This window comes from Bolinopsis microptera, chromosome 3 (genome assembly GCF_026151205.1).
Source record: "Bolinopsis microptera isolate Bmic1 chromosome 3, MBARI_Bmic_1.0, whole genome shotgun sequence".
Lineage (NCBI taxonomy): Eukaryota > Metazoa > Ctenophora > Tentaculata > Lobata > Bolinopsidae > Bolinopsis > Bolinopsis microptera.
Genome location: NC_087074.1, coordinates 14,186,245 through 14,213,134, shown reverse-complemented (window position 1 = coordinate 14,213,134; position 26,890 = coordinate 14,186,245). Strand labels below are relative to the sequence as shown.

The window sequence follows — 26,890 nt, the reverse complement described above, 5'->3', positions numbered from 1 at the left end:
AGTCTATTTCCAAATTGTACGATACGAGCAGTAAGCGCTTCTTCGAATATTCTATTTGGAAGTCGATCACGTCGCGGCACTCAAGCTGTGTCTAGCACAGCTTTTCAAGCAATTTCTGTGATTACAACAAATTTTTGTTGATCCGTCCGGGTGGTGCGCTGTTCTCGTGGCCAGCAAATTAGTGCTGTTTTTTGTAAATATAGCCGCTGCGGATTCGGGATACAGACGAACGGTTTAACAAATTATTTACTCTGAATCAGTAAAGCAGAGAAGCATGTTGTTGTATTGGAGCTGTCTGACTGTCTTCCTTGTCTTTTGTTAATGTATATAATTCTAGATAACATTAACAATTAACAAGTACTGTTAACCTGTACTGTACAATTAACAAGTACTGAGTAACTGTAATTAAGCTTTTCATTATGATTGATGTTTATATTTAGAGTAGTTAACTGTTAACTGTTAACCTAATTATATTTATAGTCATGTTGCCGGTTGCGTGTAAAATTAACGTGTACGGGAGATGTGTCTGTGGGATGTGGTTGGCAGGGTGGGCGACTGTACACTGTACAGAGTACCGACCTTAAGGACTTCATGAACCTTTAAAAATGTGCAGCTGTATTGGCCGATTAAAATTTTCGGTCGGTTACTGAATGCCCAAATGTATGCAGTCTGCAAAATAGAAATCTATAAGCAGCAAATAAAACTGCTGATTTGAGGATTTGATGACCATTCTGCGGTTCTTTTTGCTGTTAGATGACTGGGTGCAAGATTTAATGGAACAGATGGCAACCACACTCATCAACTCCTCATCTCCAATTCTAATCAAATCAATCCTCCACTTGAATTGGTAATCCAATATGTGTTTTAAGAGGATTATAAAGGCTGCGACTCCAATTTCACTCTCAGTTGTTTCGTGTCAGATACATTTCACTTCACAATTTGGTACTTCATTATTTGCTAGTGCGTGATACAGGATGAACAACATACTAGACGTACCCGGATGGTTAAAATCAACTGACTACACCGGACCTGTAGGACTCACCGTCAAGTGCTATATTAAACCTGACAAAGTGGGAGAGTACAAAGTTTTGATGAAGGAACACTTGGAAGAGACCCTGAAAGAGCCCGGAGTACTTCGTTTTAGGGTTAACTCGGATTATGAGTCTGGCAATATTTTCTGGTTGGTTGAGGAGTGGGAAAGTCCAGCAGCTTTGCTAACTCATCTCTCAACTTCGTGGTTCCAAGATCAATATCTAGTGAGGTCTAAACCAATGAGTCAACAGGTTTCTCAGCGAGCTCTCTACAAGATAAACAACTAATTCGTTCCTTGCACTTTTCTTAAACTCACGAGAATGTGCCATTTTTAAAAATGTGTTATTAATTTCATCACACTTTTGGAATATCATGGGGGAATGAAATGATTTTAGGTCGAATTTTTGATTTCTCTTATCTCTATATCATATCTTTATCTCAATTTTGTACTGAATGCTATCACCACAGATAACATCTAGCAAATAATTTATAGATTACCAAAATAAAACATGAGTCTTCTTGGAATCGATTAGAAAGAAAACAAAATGTTCTACTGAAAATTCTATCGAGAAAGATAAATCATGAAATATGGAAAACTTTGGTTCTCGAATAAACGGTAGCTTGTACCGCATCTAGTCTTTTGTGGCAAGAAATATAAATCATCGTTTGTGTCCGAAAGTCAAGCAAAGAGCAACCACAACCATCACCATCATCAACTCCTCATCTCCAATTCTAATCAAATCAATCCTCCTGTAGTAGTTGTACAGCAATACTAAGGTAATGGGACTACTGCGGACCGTCTACCGGTCAAACCTTGTTAACAAAGCCGCAGTCAAGGTTTGGTGAACGGTAACTCATCTCTCAACTTCTTGGTTCCAAGAACAATATCTGGTGAATATTAAAGCAATGAGTCAGCAGGTTCCTCAGCGAGCTCTCTACAAGATAAATATTGGCCTTCATCTTTTGATCTAAAACTCACGAGAATGTGCCATTTTGTTAATGTGTTATTAATTTCATCACACTTATGGAATATCATGGGGGTATGAAATGATTTTAGGTCGTATTTTTTATTTGATTGATATTATATCTTTATCTCAATTTTGTACTAAATTACCAAAATAAAACATGAGTCTTCTTTGAATCGATTAGAAAGAAAACGAAATGTTCTACTGAAAATTCTATCGAGAAAGGTAAATCATGAAAAATTTGGTCCTCGAATAAACGGTATCTTGTATACCGCATTTAGTCTTTTGTGGCAAGAAATATAAATCATCGTTTGTGAAGTCCAAAAGTCAAACCAAGAGCAACCACAACCATCACCATCACAATCACTGCCAGTATGACCAATCTCCCTGTCTGCTCGAAGAAGCTGCCTTTCCTAAACTCCCTGTTGTTATTTAAATGAGGGAACTTTGTATCCGGCACTGGCACCTCAAGGAATGTACAAAGTGGCCCCCACCCCTCATCCACTCTGTAAACTAGCAGCTTATTCGCTGGAACTGTCTTTATCACGTGATTATTCCAGTCTGTGTAGAGGGCTGACAAATCACAGCCCTCGTCCATTGGGTTCATATTGTGGGCAGAGAAGGAGACTTGTTGGATGAATTGCAGGTAGTATAGTTTAGTGAGAGGGAAACAGAAGAGCAGTTTCATGATAAGTTTCTTGGACCAGGATAGGGAGAAGATAGTTGTACCAGCAGAAAGAGCCCACTCTTCCGGTGATTCTCTCACTGTCAAGATAACTTTAGCTTGATGGTTCCAGCGCATGAAGGTAGCGAAGTGAGTGCATCCCGGATAGTCCAGAGTGCTCTGATACCCCTGGAAGATAGTCTTCAGAGCCTCTTCTTCCCCATCTGCAACTCTCCTCCACAACCTCACCACCTCCCGGGGCTGCTTCATGGCCACGTTCATGTGGTGAACAGGACCCAGTCCTAACAGTTCTAGTGCTGCTTTCAGAGACGTCGTCCCTGTTCGGCCCAGACCTGCTCCTATAACTCTCAAATCAGTCATCACCAAGAACACGAACAATACGATTTAGTGTTTTCAGTGCAACTGAGACTAGTACGAGGTATTTTATGATTAGAGAATGGTCCTGATTTCTATGTCTCTGATTGCGACTCTAGATTGATAGTTGAAAAAGTCCTCACGACCTTTACAGACAGATGACATGTATCGACAGCCGAACATTACGCCAGAAAGATTTTGTAATTGTTGGTCGATAAGTGCACGAAAATTGCTTAAAGTCTATTCTTGTGATGCGTATCATTTATCTTTTTTCCCAGGGGTTGCAATAAATGGGAGCCGAGAGAAAAAACCACCATTGGTTTCAGTAGAAAGTAGAAATAGATCAGACAGTATTCATATTTAGCAGAATTCTACCCCTCTGACTTATGCGAGGTGATAAGGGCAAGTTTAACCACAAGCTATTTCAATTCAGAGTACAACTACAATGCATAGAGCAAGAGTGTCATAGTACCTACTCAGATTTGGAACTCTCATGACGTGTTCGTCAGCTTTTAGAAATGTGTGCATTATTTGTGGACCCCCCGTTTATTTATTGTGAACTTTTAATACTGTGTGAGCTGGGCTTTTAATTTGGGATAATTAAAAGGAATGGAGTTTGGGCAGGACTTAATATATATATATAACAGACAATGAACAATTTGAACCTATGATTTACAATTTCTTTGTACAGTTTACCTTTTTGAGTTGATTCAGACATTACGTTATGTAGAAAGGCTTTTGTGTGCTTAATCGTGCTTAATCTTGTACGATTTTTAAAAATCGAATACTTTTCAAATTTCATCAGAGTACAACTAAGCGATAAGGGTTCAAAAATATTTTCCCACCGGCCACCTGTAAAATATGATCGGCACAAAACTACGAGAACTATTTCAGCAGTTACCTAATCGCACAAAAGTATAATGAGATAATGTAAATCAATAAATTTATGCAGAATTTATTCAAGAACACACGAATAAATGGCTAAGATACTCACATGAAATTATTATATTATAGTAAAATAGTTTATTTAGAATACATTAGATAAATGTCTCATGAGACCTTATAAGGCTAGTGATAGAAATGATGTGTAGTAAGATAATAGTAAAATAAAGAGAATGTGCAAATAGATGATGAGTAGAAAATTAGGCTTCGCTTTGAACAAGTATACTATTGTTTTGCTCAAATTAACATTTGTCTGCTCATAAATAAATCAGTAATATCCTCCGCTGTATTAGTGTGTTACCTTATTAAGTTATTACAGAATCTGTGTTAAGGCATGGGGCGTGACTGTTAAAGTAACAGCAAAGCTAAGCGGGGAAGTAGGCACTTACCATAATATGCCAGGTCTGTTTCAGGAAACTGTAAACCAATTTAACTTGTTAATGTATAAGGACGAGTCTTGTAGTAGTCATTTTATGTAAACAACAACAAACACGACCGTGTATAGTGTTGGTAAGGAAGTATAGCTCAAATGTTTGACACTCTTTGAACTGTTTTGTGCGTTGTGTATCTATATTCTATCAATTGGGACAGCAGCAATCAACGGCACTTTGTAATCACTTCATTGATAGGAATGCAGTTTTCATGATTCATAGCTAGATGATAAATGGCAAATCCATCCGGTTAGTTGATACCGAATTATAATTGAAATAATTATGTTTCTGTGATTACAATTCAATTTATGGAATGTTTGTTGTTTACGCTCGACTTGATTATCATATTTTTTCTTGTACCCCTTCCCTTAAGGGGGCATACACCAAAACAGTGGTTTGTGCCGTCCCGACCAAATGACCTCATAGGCAGTTCAGACCTATAGTTAGAGAATTATCAATAATGGAAATAGAAATGGCAATAATGTAAGTGTACTGTTACAAGTGATGGGAGACTGGGGGTCATACAAAATATAGGTAGCTGGTAGCATTGGGAACTTAAGGGGGCATACACCAAATCAATCCGATCTTCCCTGACTGACTTATTGGTTAAAATAAGCCTGAAAAGGACAATTTAAGCTTTTTGACTTTAAAAATTTATAACACACCAGCCTTTATAGATACGATATCAAGATTTTACACACACCTTGAAATAGATGTGAATAAACGGCGAGCAAAATTTCAACCCGATACCGCAAGAAATGATTAACTTATAGCGTCTCGACCAAAAAATTATTTTGTCCGAAAATTGCACTCTTAACCAGGAAATGGTCGATTACAAAAATAGATAATACCTTACAAGACATATTTATAACGTACGAAATGTGGCGGTTTTCCGAAAATTTCGCCATATTTTCGGACCGCCAAAATTTCGGTCGTCGTAATAGAATCCGTCGCATTATCTTTTAGCTTATTTCAATGACTGTGCCTTCACTGCTTTATATTGTTTCTAAAAAGTAATATCAAGTAAAATAAATAAATAAATTCTGGCATCTTGGGACAAATATTATCACCACACCAATGACGAATTGAATGTCAAGCAATACAGTTTGATTTGCATTAAAATACATGTATGTGCTAACATGAAAGTCTTACAGTCTTAATACAGACTAAGTTTGAACATGATTTTACTTAACGGGTGATACTCGTAAAATATCTGTTCCATATATTGGACCGTCGACGAGTCCAACTCGTCCTGGTAGGTTGTAAACCTACAAGATTTTACCGAATTTCAGAAATTTCCTTACTACTTACTGTCACAAAAAATGATGAAAAATACCCTTATTTTCTGTGACGTCCGAAATTTGACGGTTTTTGTTCAATTTCGCCATATTTTCGGACCGCCAAAATTTCGGTCGTCGCAAATTAGGCCGCCATAAATATGTCTTGTAAGGTAGATATTCTCAAAATAATTTTTTTGGTGTGGAAACGGTGCGCTAGAAGGTCACTGAACTGCCTATGAGGTCATTTGGTCTGGACAGGTTTGGTGTATGCCCCCTTAAGTTCCCTATGCTACCAGCTACCTATATTTTGTATGACCCCCCCCCCCCCCCCACTACACTCTCCCATCACTTGTAACAGTACACTTACATTATTGCCATTTCTATTTCCATTATTGATAATTCTCTAACTATATACCATCTAGTAATATTGAGTAGGTACCTAATAGTTATAACATGACTTCTCGCAGATGAACTGAAGAATATATTTGCGGGTGGCGGAGTGCGTCTCAAAAAAGTAGGACCTCCTAGAGAGGGGAAGCCACTGCCCAGCAAACCTGCATCCAAACCTGAACCAGCCCCTAAACCCCCTTCCAAGGTACGGAACATTGAACTAAATACCTATAGAGAAGTGTATAAAACTGCTTCCATACTGTACGTTTGGAAAGCTTCTCGGATTACGCTTACTGAATATTTGAAGTTGAGTAGCCAAAACTTCTCCTTCCAGCGCCCAACGTCTTCAAATAAAACAATGCACAGCTATGAGGAGTAGCAATGTTCTTCTTTTGTTGTACACACATCCTTGTTGAGTAATCGTTTCCCGACATATTTTCCTGCTGCTTAGTTTGACCGATGGAATCTTACTACAGCCTAACCCCTATCCAGACTCTCCCCGATGGAGAGACTCCAATAGATCGGAGAATCTCCAATAGATCGTCTAAAACTGCACGCTTGCTTGGCCTGCCCCCGCCCCCTGCATTCGCCCCTCCGCCACCCCCTCTAGATTCTGAAGAACCTCCTCCTCCTTCTCCCACTCCTGATTCTCCTTACTCTTATGAATGTGTTCGTGCTATTTCTTTAATTTTTGAAAAACGTTTCGCCCTCATATAGTTTACACAGTCACATAACTGTGCATTGTTATTTAGAGTAAAATATAGAGTTCAATGTACATCAGTAGTTATACGAAAACTTCATCGATTTAATTAACATAAATTATAGGCTTGATTATAGATATGTTTTGGAGAAAAAACTATACTAGCTATAATTCGTCAAAGTAAAGTTTTGATTGTATTCTGCAGATTATTATTGCTGGTTATCATTATCTTTCCCCCTCAGGCACGGAAGCCAAAATTGATAATCAAAGCCGAGGCTGAATTTGACTATGAAGCGGAGCAAGAAGATGAACTAAACTTTGTAGAGGGGGAAATTTTCCTTGTTCTCAACAAGGTAGGTAATTTCCTTCGAGGGGAAATTTTCTGGTCCACCGTTGCTACCGATCGTTAAAGATCATTTTAACAACGTTTTTGGCTGATAAGCTTTGATTTTTCTTTCAATCTAGTATGTTTAAATAACCGTTTTTGTAGACGATCTACGACGGATGGGCTCTAGGAGAAAAAGGTGGAAAGAAAGGAGTATTTCCGAACAATTTTGTGAGGTTCTTTGAGGAGGAAGAGGAGCCAGAACAGGTACAAAACATTCTGTTTCGCTTTCAAAAAGCTATTATTATGTAATTGGATGCCTGGTTTTTATTGTCAAAGTATGGTGGTGTTTATGATGTTTCTCTATTCTATAGGACTGTTACCATCACAGTATTACTTTTAGGAAAAACCTATTCCAAGAAGAAACAGTGGACTGCCTCCTGGGGTATCCAATGGGCCTATTAAAGCTCCTCCGACTAAATCTCCTGCTGGACCACCAGCTGGTTTACCGGGTCCACCAACAGGGAAGCCCACTGGACCACCTCCTGATCTTCCTTCTGGAACAGCCGGCTCTAGACCTCCCAGTAGCAAACCACCTAACAGTGCACCTCCTAGTTCTGCACCTCCTAGTTCTGCACCTCCTAGTTCTGCACCACCTAGTTCTGCACCAACTTCTAGACCAACTTCTAGACCACTTTCAGAAAATACTGATCGTGTAAGTCAATTATGTGACTCACAAGAACATTACGGATGATGATTAATCACTCTAACTCGACTGTCACGTGACTTTTTCAACCCGTTCTCTATCTGGCCCTGAACGACCATTCGAAACCCTAACACTCTAATCTGATCCCAACCCTAACCTTAACCCTAAATCCAATCCATAATTAAAACATATTGATATGCTGAACCCTAACCCTAACAAGAAATTAGACCAACTTCATTAAATGGTCATATCACGTGATCGAGACAGCGTTTCGCCGATATCTCGCTAGGAGTAGTATAGGGGAAATACATCGAATTAGGTAAATTTCAGCTTTCAGGGGCCCTTTTAGAAAAATCTCGAAGATCAACTGTAGAGTGATTTAGCACGCTCGGAACATTACATAACACTGTATTTTTATAAACTCGCTTACGTATAATCGTTTCTCAAGATACTTAACGCTCGATAACCATGTCTTACCGTTAATTTATAATTTTCTGCAAAACCAATTATTTACTTCAGTAAGCAATGAAAATCTAATAACAAACATTTTGATCAAACGACCAAATCCCAATCAAAACAATCAGCATTTACCTTATTTACAACAATTATGAATATGACACAAGTTTTATTCACAATTCAGTACTCATAACTATTAAAATAAATTTACCGAATTTCTCGTCTGAATTGTTTAAATTCACCCCATGATCCGCTCACATTTCAGTCTGGAAGTGTAGCAGCTAGAGCAGCTTTCATAGGCGGGGCATTACACAAGGCTCAGACTGGAGGAACGGCCTCCCTGCCACGCAATATGGATCCTAACGTCGTCAACAACTTCTCGGAAGACGTGCGTTTTATTTATCGCTGATATTCGGCTTTCAGGAGTTTACCATTGTAGTTGTACATGCAACATGAACTGCTGTTTTTTCTCAAATTCCATGATGACGCATATTATTCGTTTAATCACTGACACAATGCTGTTGGTAACATAATATACTTAATATCGTTGCTATTTACATTTACGCTTTACATTGAAACATGATCTTTCAGAACAACGAAAATACGATATCAAAAGCGCTCACTGCAACAGAACTTCGCAACTATGCTCTAGAGCACAAGGAAGAGATTAGACCTCTGAGGAAGGCTAGTTCAGAAGGCACTAGAAGACCTGCCGCTCCTGAGACTGTCATATCCCCTGCTGATGTACGAACCAAAATATCCTCGTCAAGACGGAGGGAATCCGAAAAACAGCTCAAAAAACCTAATATAAGTGATCCTCTGTCACCCTCATCTCCCCCAACTCCCTCAACTCCAGTCCCTAACAGAATGTCCTTAGCTCCAGTAGTAGAGCCCCCTAAACCTCCCACTAGTCCAGCTGCTGAGAGGAAGCCTCTTCCACCTCCCCCTGTTGTGACACAGCCTCTTCCACCTCCCCCTATCGTAAAACAGCCTCTTTCACCTCCACCTGTCGTAAAACCTGCGCGATCAGCTGACCAGGGCAATACTGCTCCTCTTTATACTTTACCTGCTTCTAAACAGTCTCCTCTAGAAGTGTCGGATCTGGCTGTGTCCGAGGGTTCTGATGTGTATATGTACATGTCTCTTGATGATGATGTTGCCGGCTTGAAGAGCAGGATCGATGTTCTGGAGACTGCAAACAGTAGACTGCAGTTACAAGTTGAGGAGCTTGAGAAAAACAAGTGTTCTCCAGCTACAGAATCCTCAGTAACTATGGAGGACATGTCGGCTATGATGACTCGTTTGGAGACAAACGAGGCAGCTAGCACTAAGACAAACAAACTCATAACTTTATTACAAAACGACCTGGACGAGGAAATAAATACCAGGAAACAGCTGGAGACCGAGGTTATTAAACTTCGGAGAACTGTTAAACTAATGCAGGCATAGAAAACGTGAAATTTCTCCCTGTCAGGACTCATTGTGTTCTTCATTGGTTGAGTTTTCTAATTCTATACTATATTCTTCTTGGTCTGGCAAATTATAATTGAATTCTTTGTTCACTCCCCTTGGATTATGTTTGCTGCGAAAGGTTGACTCAAAAGGTGACAATGATATGCTAGTCTGTTCCTTTATCATCCTGTTTATACTGTTTATCTGATACGCGTTAATGCATTCCATCGATAAATACACAAATAAAAGCATCGAAGCTAGAAATGATAACCAGAGGAAAGTTTTCATTATTAGAAGTGATTTTCTTGAAAGGGTATCAGCATTTTTTCTGATGATATGATATTCCATAAATCGTTGAGCTTATAAGAGTTAAAAGTTAGAACTGTTATGTATAACTGTTATGTATAATATTGTGTGTTATTTGTTATTGAATATATTGTTAACATTTTCCAATTTGCAAATGTAATGTCTATTTTAAAAGGTGAGTGTCTGCGACCAATGACTAAAGCAAAGACAAAAGAAAACACAACTTATAGCACGAAGAGTAAGATTATTGGACGTCGACAGCTCAGATGTGTGTAACATTAACAACATAGTGATAGTCTAACACATCATAACTACGGGGATATAACCAAAACAAATTTCTCACAACAATTACAATAATTACAACTCTAACTCTAAGTGCAAACGAGTGTTCTGTTCTCACACGCGGTAATGAGCAAGAAGAGAGATCTGCTGCAGGGCCTCATGGGAGTTGGGCTATGTACCCTATGTCTCACTTGCTCTGGTGCGTCGTTAAATTTTTAATGTACAGTAATAATGTGCTATTAGATGGTTCAATGGGGCAATGAGTTGTACTCATTCAGCTAACCACATCACAGTTAAATTTTATCCCAACTTCACACTACTCATTTGCAGTAGGAACATATTGACATACTCAATGTATTGAAACGGGAGAATGGCAATTGTATTCCATTTGTTATTATATAGTCTAGTAGTAGTACTGCAGAAACAATAATTACTCTTCACAAAATAAAACTTTGTTACTAATTACTATCACTGGTTTCCAAACGTACTCATCACTAGTGTAATGCATACATGTTTAAGTTCAACACTTTTGGCTAGTCCTGCGGTATGATGCTAATGTTATTATACCTCGTGCTAGAAATCCCATCAAGTAATGCTTTGTATATTGTCTGGTACGTTAGAGTTGCGACTGATGGCCGTAGACTAAGTTACGTAACGTATGGGAGATGTTTGCTGTTGTCACTTCGTCTTGTGAGTTTATAACCGAACTTACTACATACTTAATTGTCATACGTTGTATGACCCACCGCGCACGAGTGCGCGGCTCCCCCTGTATTATATCGTAAAAACTCTACAGTGAAACGACGATGGGTGTCATGACGTGATACAAATATTTAATTGACGATGTCAATTCCTCGCAGCTGATCGGCGAGGCCCCTAATTGCGCATTTTGCTACAATATACAAATTACGTACTAACGCAACGCGCGCTGAGTTGTTTCTTTATTTTATATATTTATAAAAGATGTCAATATTCGATAGTTCAAATACATGTACAAATATATGTGCGGGAATAATTTGTCTCACGTCGCCATTCCTCATATTTGTTACTTGACGCAGCTGGGTTGCTCTAACCAGAGCCCTCGCGCCGCGCTTGCAGTAGCGCGCGCTCGCAGTACGCAAAGACTCATGGCTATTTGGATCAGTCGCTATGATAAGCCTTATTGAGTGCGCAGCGCGGCACAGTAACGCATCACGCTACAAGGCTATGGGTGATTTGTGCATAAATTATTTTCGAATACATACAAAAGATTTTATCTCGATTCATGAAGTTTGGAAGAAGTTAAATTATATTATTCGCCTAACCATGTGCATTCGCGCCACTTCGGGCGCGCTTGTTTCACAAGTCAAGAAAATCATGTGCTTTCGCGCCACTTCGGGCGCGCTTGTTTCACAAGTCAAGAAAAGCACCTATCCACGAACCCTGATGGGAAGGTTCGTGCGCGCGTGCGCAGTGCTGACAACAGCGTATATGTAGCGCAGGTAGTCTTGGCACTTCTCCCTCCAGTATGCAGTAACCACTTTTCAGGGTTCTATAGTACATAGTGACAGTGTATAGGGGTTTATTAGGTATAAACTACAGTACAGCTGTACTTACACCTACATTCACAAGCATGCAAGCTCACGTGGTCCAATGAGCGGGAAACATAGGACAAGGTCTGGTGACGTCATAGTCACGTGATCTCATGGCTCATAATCACGTGACCTCAGACCCAATCAATGATCAATTAGGTTCGGGCATGGTCAGCCCCCTGTCACCCGATTTTGAGGTGACGTACGACACCTCGTTTACGCAATAAATGTCTGAAAGGCTACACATGTCGCATATGAGGACAAAAGCGCGGGTAATTTTGGCACCACTGCAGAGTGGTGCCAAAATCGTTGGGTGGGTTGATGGCTAGAGCCCTTTTTACCGCCGTGAGGCGGGCGCGCGCTACTGCAAGCGCAAGGGCTCTGTATAGAGCAAGTTATTTTACTGCCATGCAATGCACACAACTTGGGGAGTGTGCTTTCAGTTTCAATGGAGATATAACCTGCGCCAAGCAAAAATGCGAATGATAACAAAAATGATAGTTCGCGCGGCGCGTCGAAGCGGCGATGCCAAGGTTTATTTTTGAAACATATTACCATAACAAACTTAAAAGCGCGGCGCTATTATGCTATTTCTCTGCGAGAACAGAAAAATACAATACACACTATAATGTAAATAGCTTAAGCGATTCCCTGTTCAGTTTTTAATTTTGATCAATGCGCTTGGTGGTGCTTTGTTGTCATACGTTGTATGACCCTCCGCGCACGAGTGCGCGGCTCCCCCTGTATCGTTGAAACTCTACCCTACTATAGTGTTACCTGGGGACCTCAGGCTATCATGTTCATTAACATAGAGATTCGGCGGAATGACAGGCTGAGCGCCGCCCAGTAACTATAGTGAAGCGACAGTGGGGTCACCACGTGATACATATAGCGAATGAATTCAATAAGTATTTTGTATCCCTAGCATCTAACCTTAATGCAGCCTACACAGAACTAGGAGAGATACAAATAAATCAGCTTCCAAGTTTCTGTGACCTCTTACCTAAATCGAATACAGCTAATATATATCTACATGACTGCTCGCCTGAAGAGGTGGCTAAGATCATATCGGAACTTCAGAATGGCAAGGCTAGTGATATACCAGTACATATAGTAAAGGCAGTATCAGGCATAATTAGCCCACTACTATCGGTTTTGTATAACGAATGTATGCAACAGGGAGTTTTTCCAGATGACCTAAAAGTAGGTAAAATAAGTCCAATATATAAGAAAGAAAATGCTGAGCTTCTTGAAAATTACAGGCCTATCTCAACCTTAGCGATATTTGGTAAAATACTTGAGAAAATCATATTCTCCAGGCTTTACAGTTTCTTTCAGTCACAAGGATTATTATATGAAAATCAATATGGCTTCAGAAAAAATCATTCGACAAGCCATGCACTTAACTTCTCTGTCGACTACATTGAAAAATCACTAAGAGATAAAAATCATGTACTAGGCATCTTCATTGATTTAAGTAAAGCTTTTGATACAATCTGTCATGATAAACTGCTTAAAAAACTGAATGATTATGGAATTCGAGGGACTGCAAATAAATTAATAGCCAGTTATCTCTCTAATAGACAGCAATATGTTTCAGTACTTGGAGAAGAATCCGAAAAACTGTCTGTTATATTTGGTGTGCCTCAGGGGTCAGTATTAGGTCCCTTGCTTTTCATTATCTACATCAATGAAATATATAGAGTATCAGACCTAGGCAAGTTTATACTTTTTGCCGATGACACCAACATATTTGTTGTAGATAAATGTATAAAAACACTTTACTGCAAAGCTAACAAAATTCTTAAACTTGTTCATCAGTATATGAAGAGTAACTTGCTGCATATCAACACAAAGAAATGTTGTTATATCCACTTTAAACCGAACTGTAGAAATGAACCAGAATCAAACACCAATGAATTAGAACTGACACTGAATAATATAATAATTAAAAAGGTAGAGGAAACTAAGTTTCTTGGAGTCATTATTGACCAAAAACTGAACTGGGATGCTCACTTAAGAGCGTTAAATCGTAAATTGAAATGTGAGATTGGTAGACTATGTGGAATTAGACGCTGTGTACCTAAAAAACTATATAAGGACCTGTACCACACCCTTTTTGAATCACACCTATGTTATGGAATATCTGTTTGGGGAGGTGTATCAAATAATAAACTAGAAGCCATATTTAAAACACAAAAGAAATGCATAAGAATTCTCTTTGGTGATAATGATGCGTACTTCAATAAGTTCAAAACATGTGCCAGAGTAAGGCCTATCACTAGGGATAAGACCGGTAAAGTTATCAAGCAGATGTTAGGCAAAGATTTCTTTGAACTAGAACACAGTAAACCAATCTGTAACGAGTATAACTTCCTGACTGTCCACAATCTTCACAAGTTGCACTGTTTACTGGAAATGTTTAAAATTAATAAGTTCCAATCACCAGTCTCAATGTTCTCTTTATTCAACAGGTCACCAAGACGAGACAACTACTTCATCCCACCCACTCCATCCTCACTATTCATCTACCAATCAACCAGTATTTGGAATCACTGCCGTAAGTCAACGAGTGAAATAGACTTCTCCACTCCTATCAGTATATTCAAGAATAATATTAAGAAAGCTTTGTTAGAACTACAATCTAAATATGACAGACAACTATGGTGCAGTTACAACTTTGATGCAAATGAATTATCATTGAAATAGGTTAATTAAGTAAACTTAATCATATGAGTAAACCACGGTGTTATTGCAAAGAACCATGACAAGGGTATCAGACCTATATTAATCTAAGAGACGAAACAAAACGAATCATCATACAACAAATTTTAAAATCCTGCGGCACAGGATCCTGTTGTTTTCCTACTCTGCCTCTCCCAAACCCCTCTCTCCTTCTCCTTTCTTCAGGTTTATTCTTCAATTTTTTAAATTAGATAGCAGATATATTTTCTTTCGAACGCGAATGTAGTAATGGCATTATACATTATTTGGTATCCTATGTATGTTGTGTTTAGTGTTTGCTAACTAGGTATGTGCTATATATTTTGGAGAATTTTGAGGCTCACGACGTCTCGTCCCATGGGTTGAGTTGTAAGCTGAGTATATGTTCAAATCGCCTTACTTCGTATGGTGAAACATCGACAGGTATGCCTTAACCTTTGGGACGAGTGTTTGCCCACCGGGGATCCAAAAATTTGATCACCATGAACATTACTTTGACACGTGAACTTATCAAACGACTGTAATGATTCCATTAAATTTTCTTAGTTCATTTAGCTAGTTTATAGTAGATACACACGATCACAGAATAGAAGAGCACAATTGGGCTCTTTCTTCTGCGACCGTGTTTCCTCGGTGGGCCGACAGGTTTTTGTTGTGTAGTAGTGCTGGGGAAAAACACGCTTTAAATATCAATGAATGTAAATATTGTTAATTGACATTAGTGCCACAGTTTCTGTGGTAAAAACAAATTTATCGTTAAACATTATATATCGTAGAAGGGCATGATTTACGCACATCACCAAGCATCTGGATGGATAATTAACACACAAGGATAAACTGACCTTTAAACATGACCACCAGCAATATCATATAACCATAGCTCCGAAATAAATAAATTGCTCTACATAGAAACATCTGGCCTGATCTTATCACATTGTGGTCCCCAGGGGTTCGGTAAAGCCCTTACAGGCAACTGGGTCCTTTTACCAGCCACAATTAAACTAGTCATGCCAGTACTGTCATAAACTGTAACCAACTATTTAAAAATAAGATATCGTTTGCTAGAATTTTAAATTGTAAGCCATAGAGCAATCTTCTCAATTTTAAAATTTAAAAATTACATTTTACCCTAACTATGATGTGGTGGCATTTCATACTTAACTAAAATTCAACTTTGAAAGTCAATAGATTATTAGTCACAACAAAATTATAGTTTAAGACATCCATTTTGCATTGTGTTTCCAATATTAGAATTTATGATATGTATTGATTGAATAATTGGTAATAAATTTAACTTTTGTTTTATTAACTTTTGTTTTATTACAAGTGCTTGGGTGTTTGGGCTTTAAAGGTTTAAAACCTATCAAAACGCCCGCCAAGTTGAACTTGAAACAAATATTACGGTATCACTTACCTAGCTTGCTCGCTTCTTTCTGTATTCAGTAAGCTTGATTGACTTGTCATGTACGTCGTACGAGTATCACTGTACCCGTTATGTGTTACTGGGCCGCGCTCAGCCTGTCATTCCGCCGAATCTCTATTCTATATGTTTATGAACATAATAGCCTGAGGTCCCCAGGTAAGTTATGTGGGGTCAATCACTAATTAGATTTAGACCTAACCGTGAGATCTTTATATCTTCCTTGCAAATTGTAAATTAATTATCCGATCATTTTGTCCTAAACACTAAATTGGACCAATTGTATTTCATATTTAATATATAGAACTATCCGCGGATCTGTATTTACTGGTATGGGCGGTGCTCAGCCTTTCATTCCGCCAAATCTCTATTCGGAAGAATAAAACGTTTATGGACATAATATCCTGGGGTCCCCAGGTAAGCATTTGTATATATTCCCTGTAGTCCAATTATTTTACCCTAGATGGGGCCAATTAAGTTTGGATTTTACCGTATTGTGAAGACCTCTGGTGTGGGAGATTTTGTATTCATTGAAGTAATATTATAATTTTTATGCAACAGGTGCTTTTTATAAAATGTAAGACATCAAATACTAGTCTTAGATTGGATATTGCTCTAACCAGAGCCCTCTCGCTTGCAGTAGCGCGCGAAACAAGCGCGTCACGCAGTACGAGTAGACACATGGCTATATGAAGATTGGATAAGATTAAGATTTGAAATCGTGAAAAGTATTGTACACCTAGAAGTCTAAGATAATGGCTAGGCCGAGAAGCAGTACACTTATTATGCATGCATAAAATTTGAAAGTACATCTCATAAACTGAAAAGTTGGAATTTAAGCAAAATTTCTTGTTTTATTGCGTCTGTGAATGTTTAAAATTAAAGTTGAAAGTGTAAAGGCAGGCAAAAGATACCATCTCAAACCTTTCAAAAACTACAGTATGATTAAGCCTCGTTGATTAAAAGCCCTTGATGAGGAGCAGTGGTGTAACGAAGGGCCCCGCTGACCCCGCTGTGCGGGGGGCGCCGTCTTAGGGGGGAGCCAAATCGTCGTTTGAATGTTGGACAATTTCGAAAACTTAACTAAAGTACTAGCAAAACTGCACGTTTTGCTCTAGATACACCCTTTTTTAGTTGTTATGTATAATCTTTTAGCTTGTGTGTTGATAACAGTTGCTCTTTTATCAGTAAAATCGTTTAATTGCACTGCGACCACTGTGTAGCCTTGTAATACAAGTAAAGTACATGATGGAGGACACAAATTTACTGCAGCGTTTATCAGGACACTCTACATTTTTCAACAAAGCGAATGAGGATTTCGACGCTTTAATTTCGAATGTTGCAGAAGCCACGAACTGTGAAAATAAAATAAGGTTTTCAGTTGAAAAGTTTGAAAAGCCAGTCAAGAAGGTTTTATCAAATTTGATGTATAATATGTACAAGCAGTTGAATTCTGTCGTCGGAGAAACTCTGACTGCAATAAAAGATGTTGAGGAATTGAAGAGTTTTCTCATCCGATCACAAGAGTTGGTTATCAAACTGCAGAGAGAACTTCTCGAAGCCAAAGCCAATCAGTTGGAATCTGTTCAGACCACCGTAAAATCTGCTGTTCAGGACACTGTTCAAACTGAGATCAAGTTATACAGTCAAGCTGTGTTAAAAGCCTCGCCGAACACTACAATAACGTAGGAGAGCCTGAAAAAAGTTGTGCAGAACGCTGTGTCAGAAGAGGATCGCAGCAGGAATGTTCTCATTTTTGGTTTAAAGGAGACAGATGAAGAGTATCAGACAAAGTAGACAAACTGTTTGAACAGATTGAAGTGAAACCACACTTCGAAGCTGTAAGGATTGGAAGGAAATCAGCTGACAAGACCAGACCTGTCAAAATTTTGTTATCAAATTCGAATACTGTACATCAGATTTTATCAAAATCGAAAAACCTGAAACTGAGTGAGCACCACAAAACTGTGTTCATTTCACCAGATTGGTCACCTGAGGAGCAAGCCAGACATCATCTGCTCGTTTATTACCACCATAAAGAACAAAGAGGGAGTATCCTGGACCCCGAAATCCACCACTTTTCTGTACTTTCAGAGGTACCAATGTGGCAGGAAACCAGGGCTCATGCTGCCGCTGAGCTAAAGCAGTAGAGGGGATGGCGGCTTCTCTAGGATCTAACACGTCCTGAAGCAGACCAACACTATGTCCCAACGCACTGGTGTTGGGATGTCTGCCCCCGGTGCCTGTCCGGGTCAATAAAGCAGTCAAGCATCATGTATGTTATGTTGAGCATTCTCAACCAACAAATGTGGGAACTCCCACGAAAGACCAAAACAGATCTAAAGAGACACTTAACAACATTTGAAAATAGACTTCAATTTGTTTATATAATTTATAAAGCGTATATTATTGCCCACGTTAAGGGGCCTGTTAATAATTTATTAAATTATTAGCTATTCTAGATTTAATAATAATAATCATCTGCTCGTTTTGGAGATGAAAGAAAAGGCAAAGAAGGATTTGAAGAGACGATATTATATCAGAAGTGGTATTATTTGTTGTGAGGACAAGATATTATAGTGAACGATGCATAATCATGAAGTTTTTCTTGTGTGTGACTTAACGGGTGATACTCGTAAATTTTTTGTTCTAATTATATAAGACCGTCAACGAGTCTAACTCGGCGCACGTCTTGGTAGTTTATAAACCTTAGGTGTGACACAATTTGTTATCTTTTATTGTCATATAAAGTACATTGGCTCTTAAATTTTTATGAGATCCCAGTTTATAGATTTTTTAAAAACTTTCTGCTCTGAGGAGGAGAGAAAGTTTTTGTGGAGAGCCGCTCAGACATGGGCACCGTATTGTGTAAATTATTTAGGTATATTTTATGCAATATCTTTGTCGCATACGAGCGGGGTAGTAAATATTGTGTTTCGTTTCGTTTCGTTTCGTACACCCTTTTTTAGAGACTTTACCGGCGTATCCTCTAAAATCACCTAATTTTTTCAATTTTAGAGAGGGGCATCAAAAGGGGAATGGGCGCTTTTTCGGCGGGGGGGGGGGGGGGGCGACAACAGGCAACATTATGCCACTGATGAGGAGGATGATGATGATGAAAATCTAAAATATATGGCTACTATGAGCATTTTAATAACAATATTAATTCAATCCTATAATGTGCCATGTTATAATACCTAAACCGTAATATGTATGAGGAATCAAATAGAGACAACATTTTCATCTTATACTTAGGTATTTGAAAATTATACTTATGTAAAGATCTGAAATCCTAAAATTTCTCTTCTGTTTTATTAGAATAACATAAATACAGTTACTGATAGTTGGATAATATCCGGCATCCAACTATCAGTATTTCAATCATGAGACTAATAAACAGCGAACTACTCCGTTATTTGATAAATACATTTGATAAATTTCTTTTCTGATTTGGTTCACTCAATAAATTATGATCATCATGTGTTTAATTTTCTGATTTCAAACCTTTCAGATATATTATCATGTGGTAGCAAGATCAGTTTGAGTAAAGAAGTGATTTCTTTCGAACTGTTGCAAAGATGAAGACTGAGGAATCTAATTCACTGCAACTTATCAAAGCTGAAGTCGAATCAGTAGAAATTGATGGTCTTTGTGATCTGAGAAGGTTGGGGTTATTTGTTCTATTTGCTCAGAGCACTTTTCTTCAGAAGATCTCTTTTTTGATCATCAACAACGTCAGTGGTTTGAATTGAACAAAGAGAATCTTGAAAAATCGTTTAGATCATCACCGGAAGATTCTTCCTGTAGTAATAATTTCACTGACTGCTTAAATGCAATGGCAATAGTAGCGACTCCTGCGTATTTTGCTGGACATTCAATCTGCAACACACCTAAATTAAAGTCCGAAGAAGAAGTAAAGTTTGAATATGAAGAAAAGTCAAATTGTGATACATCAATCAGATTTCAATGCTCTAAGTGTGATGAAAGCTTTCTTACTGAAACTGAATTTTTAGATCATGTAAAACAGCATTACTTCGAACCTTCTGCTGTTCAGATTGAAACAAATCAAGATTGCCAGTCCTTGCATTTGATGCAGCTTCAAGATAAGGAAACCTTGTCACAGGTATCAGAGTTAAATACATTTCAGAGTTCTGAAGATAATGGGGTGTTCAACTCTAAGCCTAGTAACATTCTCCCGGAAATGAAGAGCATTGCTGATAAGCAACCTGTAATAGCTAAAAAGTTTAGGAACGTCTACAAAAGAAAAAAAAGAAACCTTCCGTTAAGTAAAAATGTTGATTCTTTGTTATATGGGGAGGAAATAAGTCCAAATTTCCTACACACTAGTGATCTGGCATTTGAATCAGAGAATAAGTCTCTCAACAATGTCAATTCTGTGCCATCAGTAGCAAACACCAATGAAGAAGAATCAAAGATTGTTGACAATTCTGTTGAAACATTGTCACCAAGTAAAGTCATTTTTAAGACCAGCAACATAGATACCGTTGGTAGTATAAGTAAAGTCAACAATCATGATGGTACAACAGGACTAATAGAAGGTACCAGCAGTGATGTGGAATCACTAGCAAGCGTTTATTCTCCTGGGTCTGATGATGATAATATGTACTGTGATGAAGAATTCCAAGCTGAAGCATCAGAAAGTGTTGGAAGCGAGGAGAGTAACTCTGAAGAGGAGCAAGAATACCCCTCTCCTCATTGCACCACATTGATGAGAAAACCTTTGCTTGATATTCAAATGCAATCAAACATTCAAGATACCTCATATTATTGTCAAAAGTGCAACCTTTTTTATCAAGATGAAGCTACACTATTGAAGCACATGAAATATGAACATTCCTTTAAAAAGCTTCACAAATGTAGGCTCTGCTCATTTATAATTTGTGGTCCAAAATCAGCAATAAGAAAACATTTCAATAGGTGCCAACATAATCAGTCACGTTCATGTGATATCTGTAGTTTTAAATGTCATTCAAAAGTAGAGCTTAAAGTCCACATGGTAAACCACAAAAACATGGAAGAGATGATGGAAAGAGATGCTGAAAAACCACACAAATGCAAAGAGTGCTCTTTTAGAACAACAACTGGTGGGTTGTTATGGAAACACACTTATAATGTTCATTTTCCAACAAGAGAGAAAAACTTCAAATGCGACCAATGTCCATACAAGATCGACCGTTCAGATAGCTTTCAAAGGCATTTACGGAAACATGGCCTCCTCAAAGATGAAATAGAAAAACTACTAAAAGAAAAACCATCTGCTTTTGATGTTTTTGACTATGAGGTCGAGAAACCATTTAAATGCTCGAAATGCTCTTTTTGCACAACTACAAAATACTTTAATTGCCCTCACTGCACTTATTCAGGAACTAAAAAAATAAATTTAACTAATCATGTGAAGGTCACCCATTTTCCAGACATCTATAAAACGCTAAAATGTGACACATGTCCATATAAGACAAACCGAATGCAAGTCTTGCAACGGCACACACAGATTCATACAAGAGAATTGCCAATTTCATGTGTGTTATGTGACTATAAGTGTCGATACAATCAAAGGCTTAAGATTCATATGTCTGAAGTACATGGCAATGAAAAACCATTCAAGTGCTCAAAATGTAGATTTAGAACTGCTTGGTTCTATGAGTTAAAGAATCATGATGTAGTTCACTCAGAAGAAAAGCCGTTTAAGTGTCAGTATTGTGAATTTGCCACCAAATACAAGAAAAGTCTCAGGAATCATGTGAAGCGGCTACACTCAGATAATACAAATCTTGAACAAGAAAAACAAAACGTGACAAATATATAAAACTACCAGAGAATACGAAACATTTACTGTCTACAAGCATCTGACCCATTATGCCTGTGAAGCTCGTGGCCATTTGAATGTAGAAGTCAGGCCAGCTCTATTTCATTCACACTTCAACTCATCACTGAAATGTTTGGAAAGTAATACCCAACTTTTGATCAGCATATTGTAGCATATCCTACAAACTGATCATGCAATATAATACGTAATGATGTTATTTCTTTATTGCAAAAATGGACTGTTTTTTAAGCACTGGGCCTGAAACATTTAGAAAGTTAATTATATTGTTATGATGCAAAGTGTTTTCTTTATCAATACTGTACCATTTCAGTTTAATCCATTTTCAACTTTTGTATCACTCAATATACATATCATCCCTGCCAAACTGATCACTTATATTTCATGCAGTAACAAATACCTGTAATAAAGGCATTATTTAAATTTGTCATGATAAAAGTACTATTATGATGTTCATCATTCATTTCACACTTCATTCATCACTTTCTTCAGATTCCTCAGGTTCACTGTTATACAGTTGTAATGTCCTCAGAAGATGACTATAAGTCTATCACAAAACAGAGTAAACAAGTCTACCAAAGAAAGAAGAAAAACGATGTTGCTCCTCACTCTATTAGAGAGATAAGAACTACTGAACTGTTCCCGAATGAAAAAGAGCATTGTATAGGTTTAGATACCGATATTTTTGAGAGTGAGAAATCGAAACAAACACTAAGCGATGAATCCCTTTTCAAATGCACTGAATGTTACTATGCATCAAACAAAAGATACCGGGTAATCAATCATCAACGGAAACATACCAACACACGTCCCTTCAAATGTTCACATTGCAATTATGCTGCAAACTTTCAGGAATGCTTGATGGAGCACGTGAAATGTCATGCCACAAATAGGATCTGGAAATTTAGTTGTGACCTATCATGTTCATACAAGACCGACACAAAAAATATCTTCAAGTCCCATGAAACGATTCATACAGGAGAACTGCCTTTATCATGTGGGCTGTGTGACTACAGATGTAGATTTATGAAAGGCTTGAGACATCATGTGCTTCTTAAACATTGCGATGATAAGCCATTTAGATGCCCCCACTTGCACTGTTTATATCAAGCCGCTGCTAAATTTATTCTTAATGAGCACATCAAGAGTTCTCATACTTTGAACAAGGAGCGACTGAGATGCCAATATTGCACATTTGATACAGTGTACAAAAACAATTTAAAGGTTCACATAAAAAGAAACACAAAAATGCCTAATATTGATAGGAATTTGTGACAAATACTGGTCAGGGTCCTGGTAAGATCATAATAATAGCTTATCCTTGAACCTTTGGTGCTATTTTGCAGACCAATATCAGAGTATTGCATGATTTTTCTCTATTATTGAAATATTACATACCTAAATTACCTATTTAATATATTGGATACATTAGCTGAGCTAAAGTAAAAGTAATGTAAAATTTATGACATCACATCATCACACATGTCTACAAAATATCATCGCACTATGTGAAAAAAATATATGATAAATATTTCACCACCAACATTAATTATTTATCAAATACAATATTTTTTAAATTGCTTAATTAATTTTTATAAGTTTTAAGTTACATATTATTGTATGTTATTGGAATTCTGTTGTCAATAATTGAAATATATTTTCCATATATTAACATATTAACTCGAAAGCGGTTTTCTTTTTATATTAAAAACATGCTTCAGATTATGTTTTAAAGTTATTATTTGGAAGTTCTTGGTGACACCTTTGTACGGAAAAACGCTGAAAGTTCGTAAGGCTGAAATTCTTCATTACAAATATTTAAGATTTATGTCTCTTTATTATGGTTGTATAGTGCTCCTCCATAATTCTAACATTAATCAGTATAATCTAGTATTGAATACACCAGTGTATGGCAGCAGTAAGGAAAGCAGCCAGCATGCTCAACCTTAGCAACATGAACCCGTGTGTGAAGGAGATGCAGTACGCGGTAAGGGGTCCTATCGTCATCAGAGCAGCTCAACTAGAGAAGGAACTCAAGTCGGTAGGTAACCCCTCCCTCTGTCACCCCCTCTGTCACCCCCCCCCCCCCCCATCATCCCCCTGTCATCCCCCCTCTGTCACACCCCCCCTCTATCCCCCCTCTGTCATCCCCCCCCCCTCCTGTCAACCCCCCGGCCCCCATCAATTTTTCTGTTAACTCACCTGGTTAGAGTTTATACGATTTTAATTTTAATGTCAGCTTCGCTCGAATGTAATGTAATGAAGCAGAGCAGCTGGTGCAGTACATGATCTTGAATATGTTGTTTATATTGCATAATATTACATAATACTACATACTATTACATACTATTACAGAGTATTGCAGAATAGTATTAATGTTAAATATTTTGATTAGCTGAAGACAATAGTCAAATGATTGCCGAAATAGCTCATTTTTTCGAATTAATTTTGTTTTAAAATATAATACAATAATATATAAAAATAATGTACTTGCTGGTAGCATCATTTAACTTCTTAAATTTCAGTTTTCAGGAAGTGCACAATAAGTTGTTGCCCACGTAAAAGTAGCAAGATTAACAAATTAACAAACAACTCAGGGTAAGAGTATGCCATTCGAGCAAGTGATTAGAGCTAACATTGGAGATGCCCATGCCATGGGACAGAAACCTATATCTTTCGTTAGAGAGGTATGATATAAGTGTATTACAATAAGTGTATTATAATTTTCAGTACAAGGTTTAATATTAGTCAGGATATTGATTAGGTCTGGAAATGAATCCTGTGATACCGATAGATCTTAAGGAAGGAACTGTTATTTTATAGGAAGGTTATTTGTTATTGTTTCATACCCTTCTCTTCAGGTCATATCACTATCTGTATCTCCTAATCTTATGAAAACAGCTCCCTCTTGTTTTACTAATGATGCTATACAAAGAGCTACTGAAATTCTTGAGAATGTTGGAGGTCAAAGTATGGGTGAGTTTAAATAACAATGCATATAATATTATGATATGTAATATATTATATAATCTTGCCCTCAGCTTCAACTGGGGACAACTCCGCTCTCTCACCGAGCGCTAACACGGCTGGGCCCGGAAACCCGACCAAGACTGCCCCCGACGGAGTAAAATCCAATGGGCTTGTCGAGAGAGGGGGACCAAACCCAACGGTTACGCGTTCGAACAGCAACAGGAGGTCCAGGGGCGGCAGGGGCAGGGGTAAGAACAAGAGCAAGAACGGTGCTCCTGTCAGCTCGGACAACCCCCAACTACAACACCAACAACAACAACAACCACAACAACAACAACAACAACAGACACAACAACAAGACCGGCAGCCAGAGTTTGAGGACGGGGAGGATGAGGAGGAATTGCTTCCCACCCCCGAAGAGATATACAGGAAGGGTGATCCTGTGATCACCCTTCTTGCTGTCAAGGAAGGGGAGGGTAGTGATGCGAGCGATCTCATCGCCCGCCAACTTTTCCTCGTCCCACAGCCTCTGGTAATTACGTCGTTAGTACCGATACCTGGTGGATCGCGATTAGAGCTGGCGGACCTGGCGTCTGCGGAGGTGGTAACAGCGTGCCTTGAAAAGGCAGGCTGGACAGTCACCTCCCAGGACGTTTGGAGCCGGTACGCCTTTTACGTGCCAAATCAGTTATCGGGGAAGGGACCTAGTGATGTTGGTCTTGACCCTCATACTATAGTACGGGGACTAATGCTGAGGAACGTAGCGCATGGTCTACCATGCAGCTCTCTGAGGCACGTGTCCAATACCTGGGAGACTGTGGAAGTTCAGCAACAGGAAGGCGGGGGTTTGTCGGTTGGGTCCAGGCAGCGGCAGCGGATCTGGGTGGAGGTCTCACCTGAGGGAGAGACCTTCCTCAAGGAACATAGTTTCCTACTAGAAACGCTGGTCGCTGCTGTACGCCTCAGGCCGGCCCCCAGACACAGTGCCCGAACCAAAAGGTCCTAGTACTGGTCCGGTGAGGGAAACTGCTGATGCTGAACTCCACGTCTCCAACACCAACACTAATGCAAACCCCACCACCCCCACCACCAATACTATTCCAACCGATACCACCCCCACAAACAACAATAACATACAACGACATAAGACACGCAGAGGTGGAAGGGGCAAGAAGACCACCTCAAAAACTACAGCCAAAACAGGTAAAACTCATTTTGAACATTACTCTGTTACCCAAATCAACCTCAAACGCAAGTACAACGCCTGGAAAACCCTGCTAGTGAACACTCACGGCAGGAAAAATCCTATTATACTTGCTACGGAACCATACACAAACAACAAGAACCATATCCCAACTATAAGCAAGGACCTAACTGAGTATTATTATAAGGCCGGGGACATTAGGCCACGTGCCGCCGTAGTAATACACAAAAACCTAACCGTCAAAAGCTGGGAACTGCTGCAATTTACAACCCCGGACCAGGTAGCCATTAAGATCCAACTAAGCTCAACAGAAGTAATTCTGGCAGCTTCGTACATGGATATTAATGGCCCTGCTCCATCCCACGAGACAACACCTTTAGCCAAGTATGCTATTGATAACAACATACCGCTTATCATAGGGTCTGACACCAACTCCCAACACACTCTCTGGGGTAATAGGATGTGCAATAGTAGGGGGGAGGATCTCCTAGATTTCCTCTCGTCACTAGGGCTCGCCTGTTCCAACAGAGGGTCAACACCCACATTTCTCAACTCACGCGGTCATAATTCCATTATTGATCTCACCATAACTAACCAAAAGGGGGCGGAGCTGATCAGCAACTGGCACGTTAGCGATCTTTACTCTAACTCAGACCACAGATATATTATGTTTGATATAACATCCGGCCCCAAAAAAGAACCACGTCAAATACGACTAGTCAAGCACACTGACTGGGCGAAATTTGACGAGATTCTACAGAACAACAACGACCTCCACAGTAACGGCATTATCACACCCCAAGAAATCGACCTAAAGGTCAACACCTTAAACTCTGCTCTCAGGACAGCC

The 26,890-nt window shown here is 38.8% G+C and overlaps 3 protein-coding genes across 5 annotated transcripts in view; 2 read left to right on the top strand and 1 right to left on the bottom strand.

Moving 5' to 3' along the window:
* The window catches only part of LOC134813643 (alanine aminotransferase 2-like), a 55,756-nt gene that overhangs the window by 7,741 nt on the left and 21,125 nt on the right, over positions 1 to 26,890 (top strand). Inside the window, exons 2-4 of one of the 2 annotated variants that reach the window (XM_063821527.1) lie at positions 23,773 to 23,907; positions 24,464 to 24,553; positions 24,728 to 24,842. In XM_063821527.1, the coding sequence (XP_063677597.1) occupies positions 23,776 to 23,907; positions 24,464 to 24,553; positions 24,728 to 24,842 (337 nt within the window). In that variant the 5' untranslated portion in view covers positions 23,773 to 23,775. Of the gene's footprint in view, positions 1 to 23,757; positions 23,908 to 24,463; positions 24,554 to 24,727; positions 24,843 to 26,890 lie in introns of both variants that reach the window. The other variant, XM_063821525.1, reaches the window with a different exon arrangement.
* Positions 2,302 to 3,042, bottom strand: LOC134813216 (uncharacterized). Its single transcript, XM_063820904.1, has one exon. The coding sequence runs from the start codon at positions 3,040 to 3,042 to the stop codon at positions 2,302 to 2,304; it is 741 nt and encodes a 246-aa protein (XP_063676974.1).
* On the top strand, positions 4,499 to 10,126 carry LOC134812220 (protein enabled homolog). 2 transcript variants are annotated; one of them, XM_063819484.1, is made up of 7 exons: positions 4,499 to 4,658; positions 6,157 to 6,284; positions 7,022 to 7,132; positions 7,270 to 7,371; positions 7,508 to 7,819; positions 8,532 to 8,654; positions 8,858 to 10,126. In XM_063819484.1, exons 1-7 carry the CDS (start codon positions 4,643 to 4,645, stop codon positions 9,713 to 9,715), a joined length of 1,650 nt encoding a protein of 549 aa, XP_063675554.1. In that variant the 5' UTR covers positions 4,499 to 4,642; the 3' UTR covers positions 9,716 to 10,126. The 2 variants fall into 2 exon arrangements, with proteins under 2 accessions (XP_063675554.1, XP_063675553.1); XM_063819483.1 differs by lacking the exons at positions 4,499 to 4,658; positions 6,157 to 6,284 and adding an exon at positions 6,437 to 6,748.

Coding starts and splice junctions, on each gene's coding strand:
- LOC134813216 (XM_063820904.1), bottom strand. CDS start 3,042: ATGACTGATTTGAGAGTTATAGGAGCAGGTCTGGGCCGAACAGGGACG.
- LOC134812220 (XM_063819483.1), top strand. CDS start 6,539: ATGGAATCTTACTACAGCCTAACCCCTATCCAGACTCTCCCCGATGGA. Junction 7,820..8,531: donor TTTCAGAAAATACTGATCGT/GTAAGTCAATTA, acceptor CTCACATTTCAG/TCTGGAAGTGTAGCAGCTAG. Junction 8,655..8,857: donor TCAACAACTTCTCGGAAGAC/GTGCGTTTTATT, acceptor ATGATCTTTCAG/AACAACGAAAATACGATATC.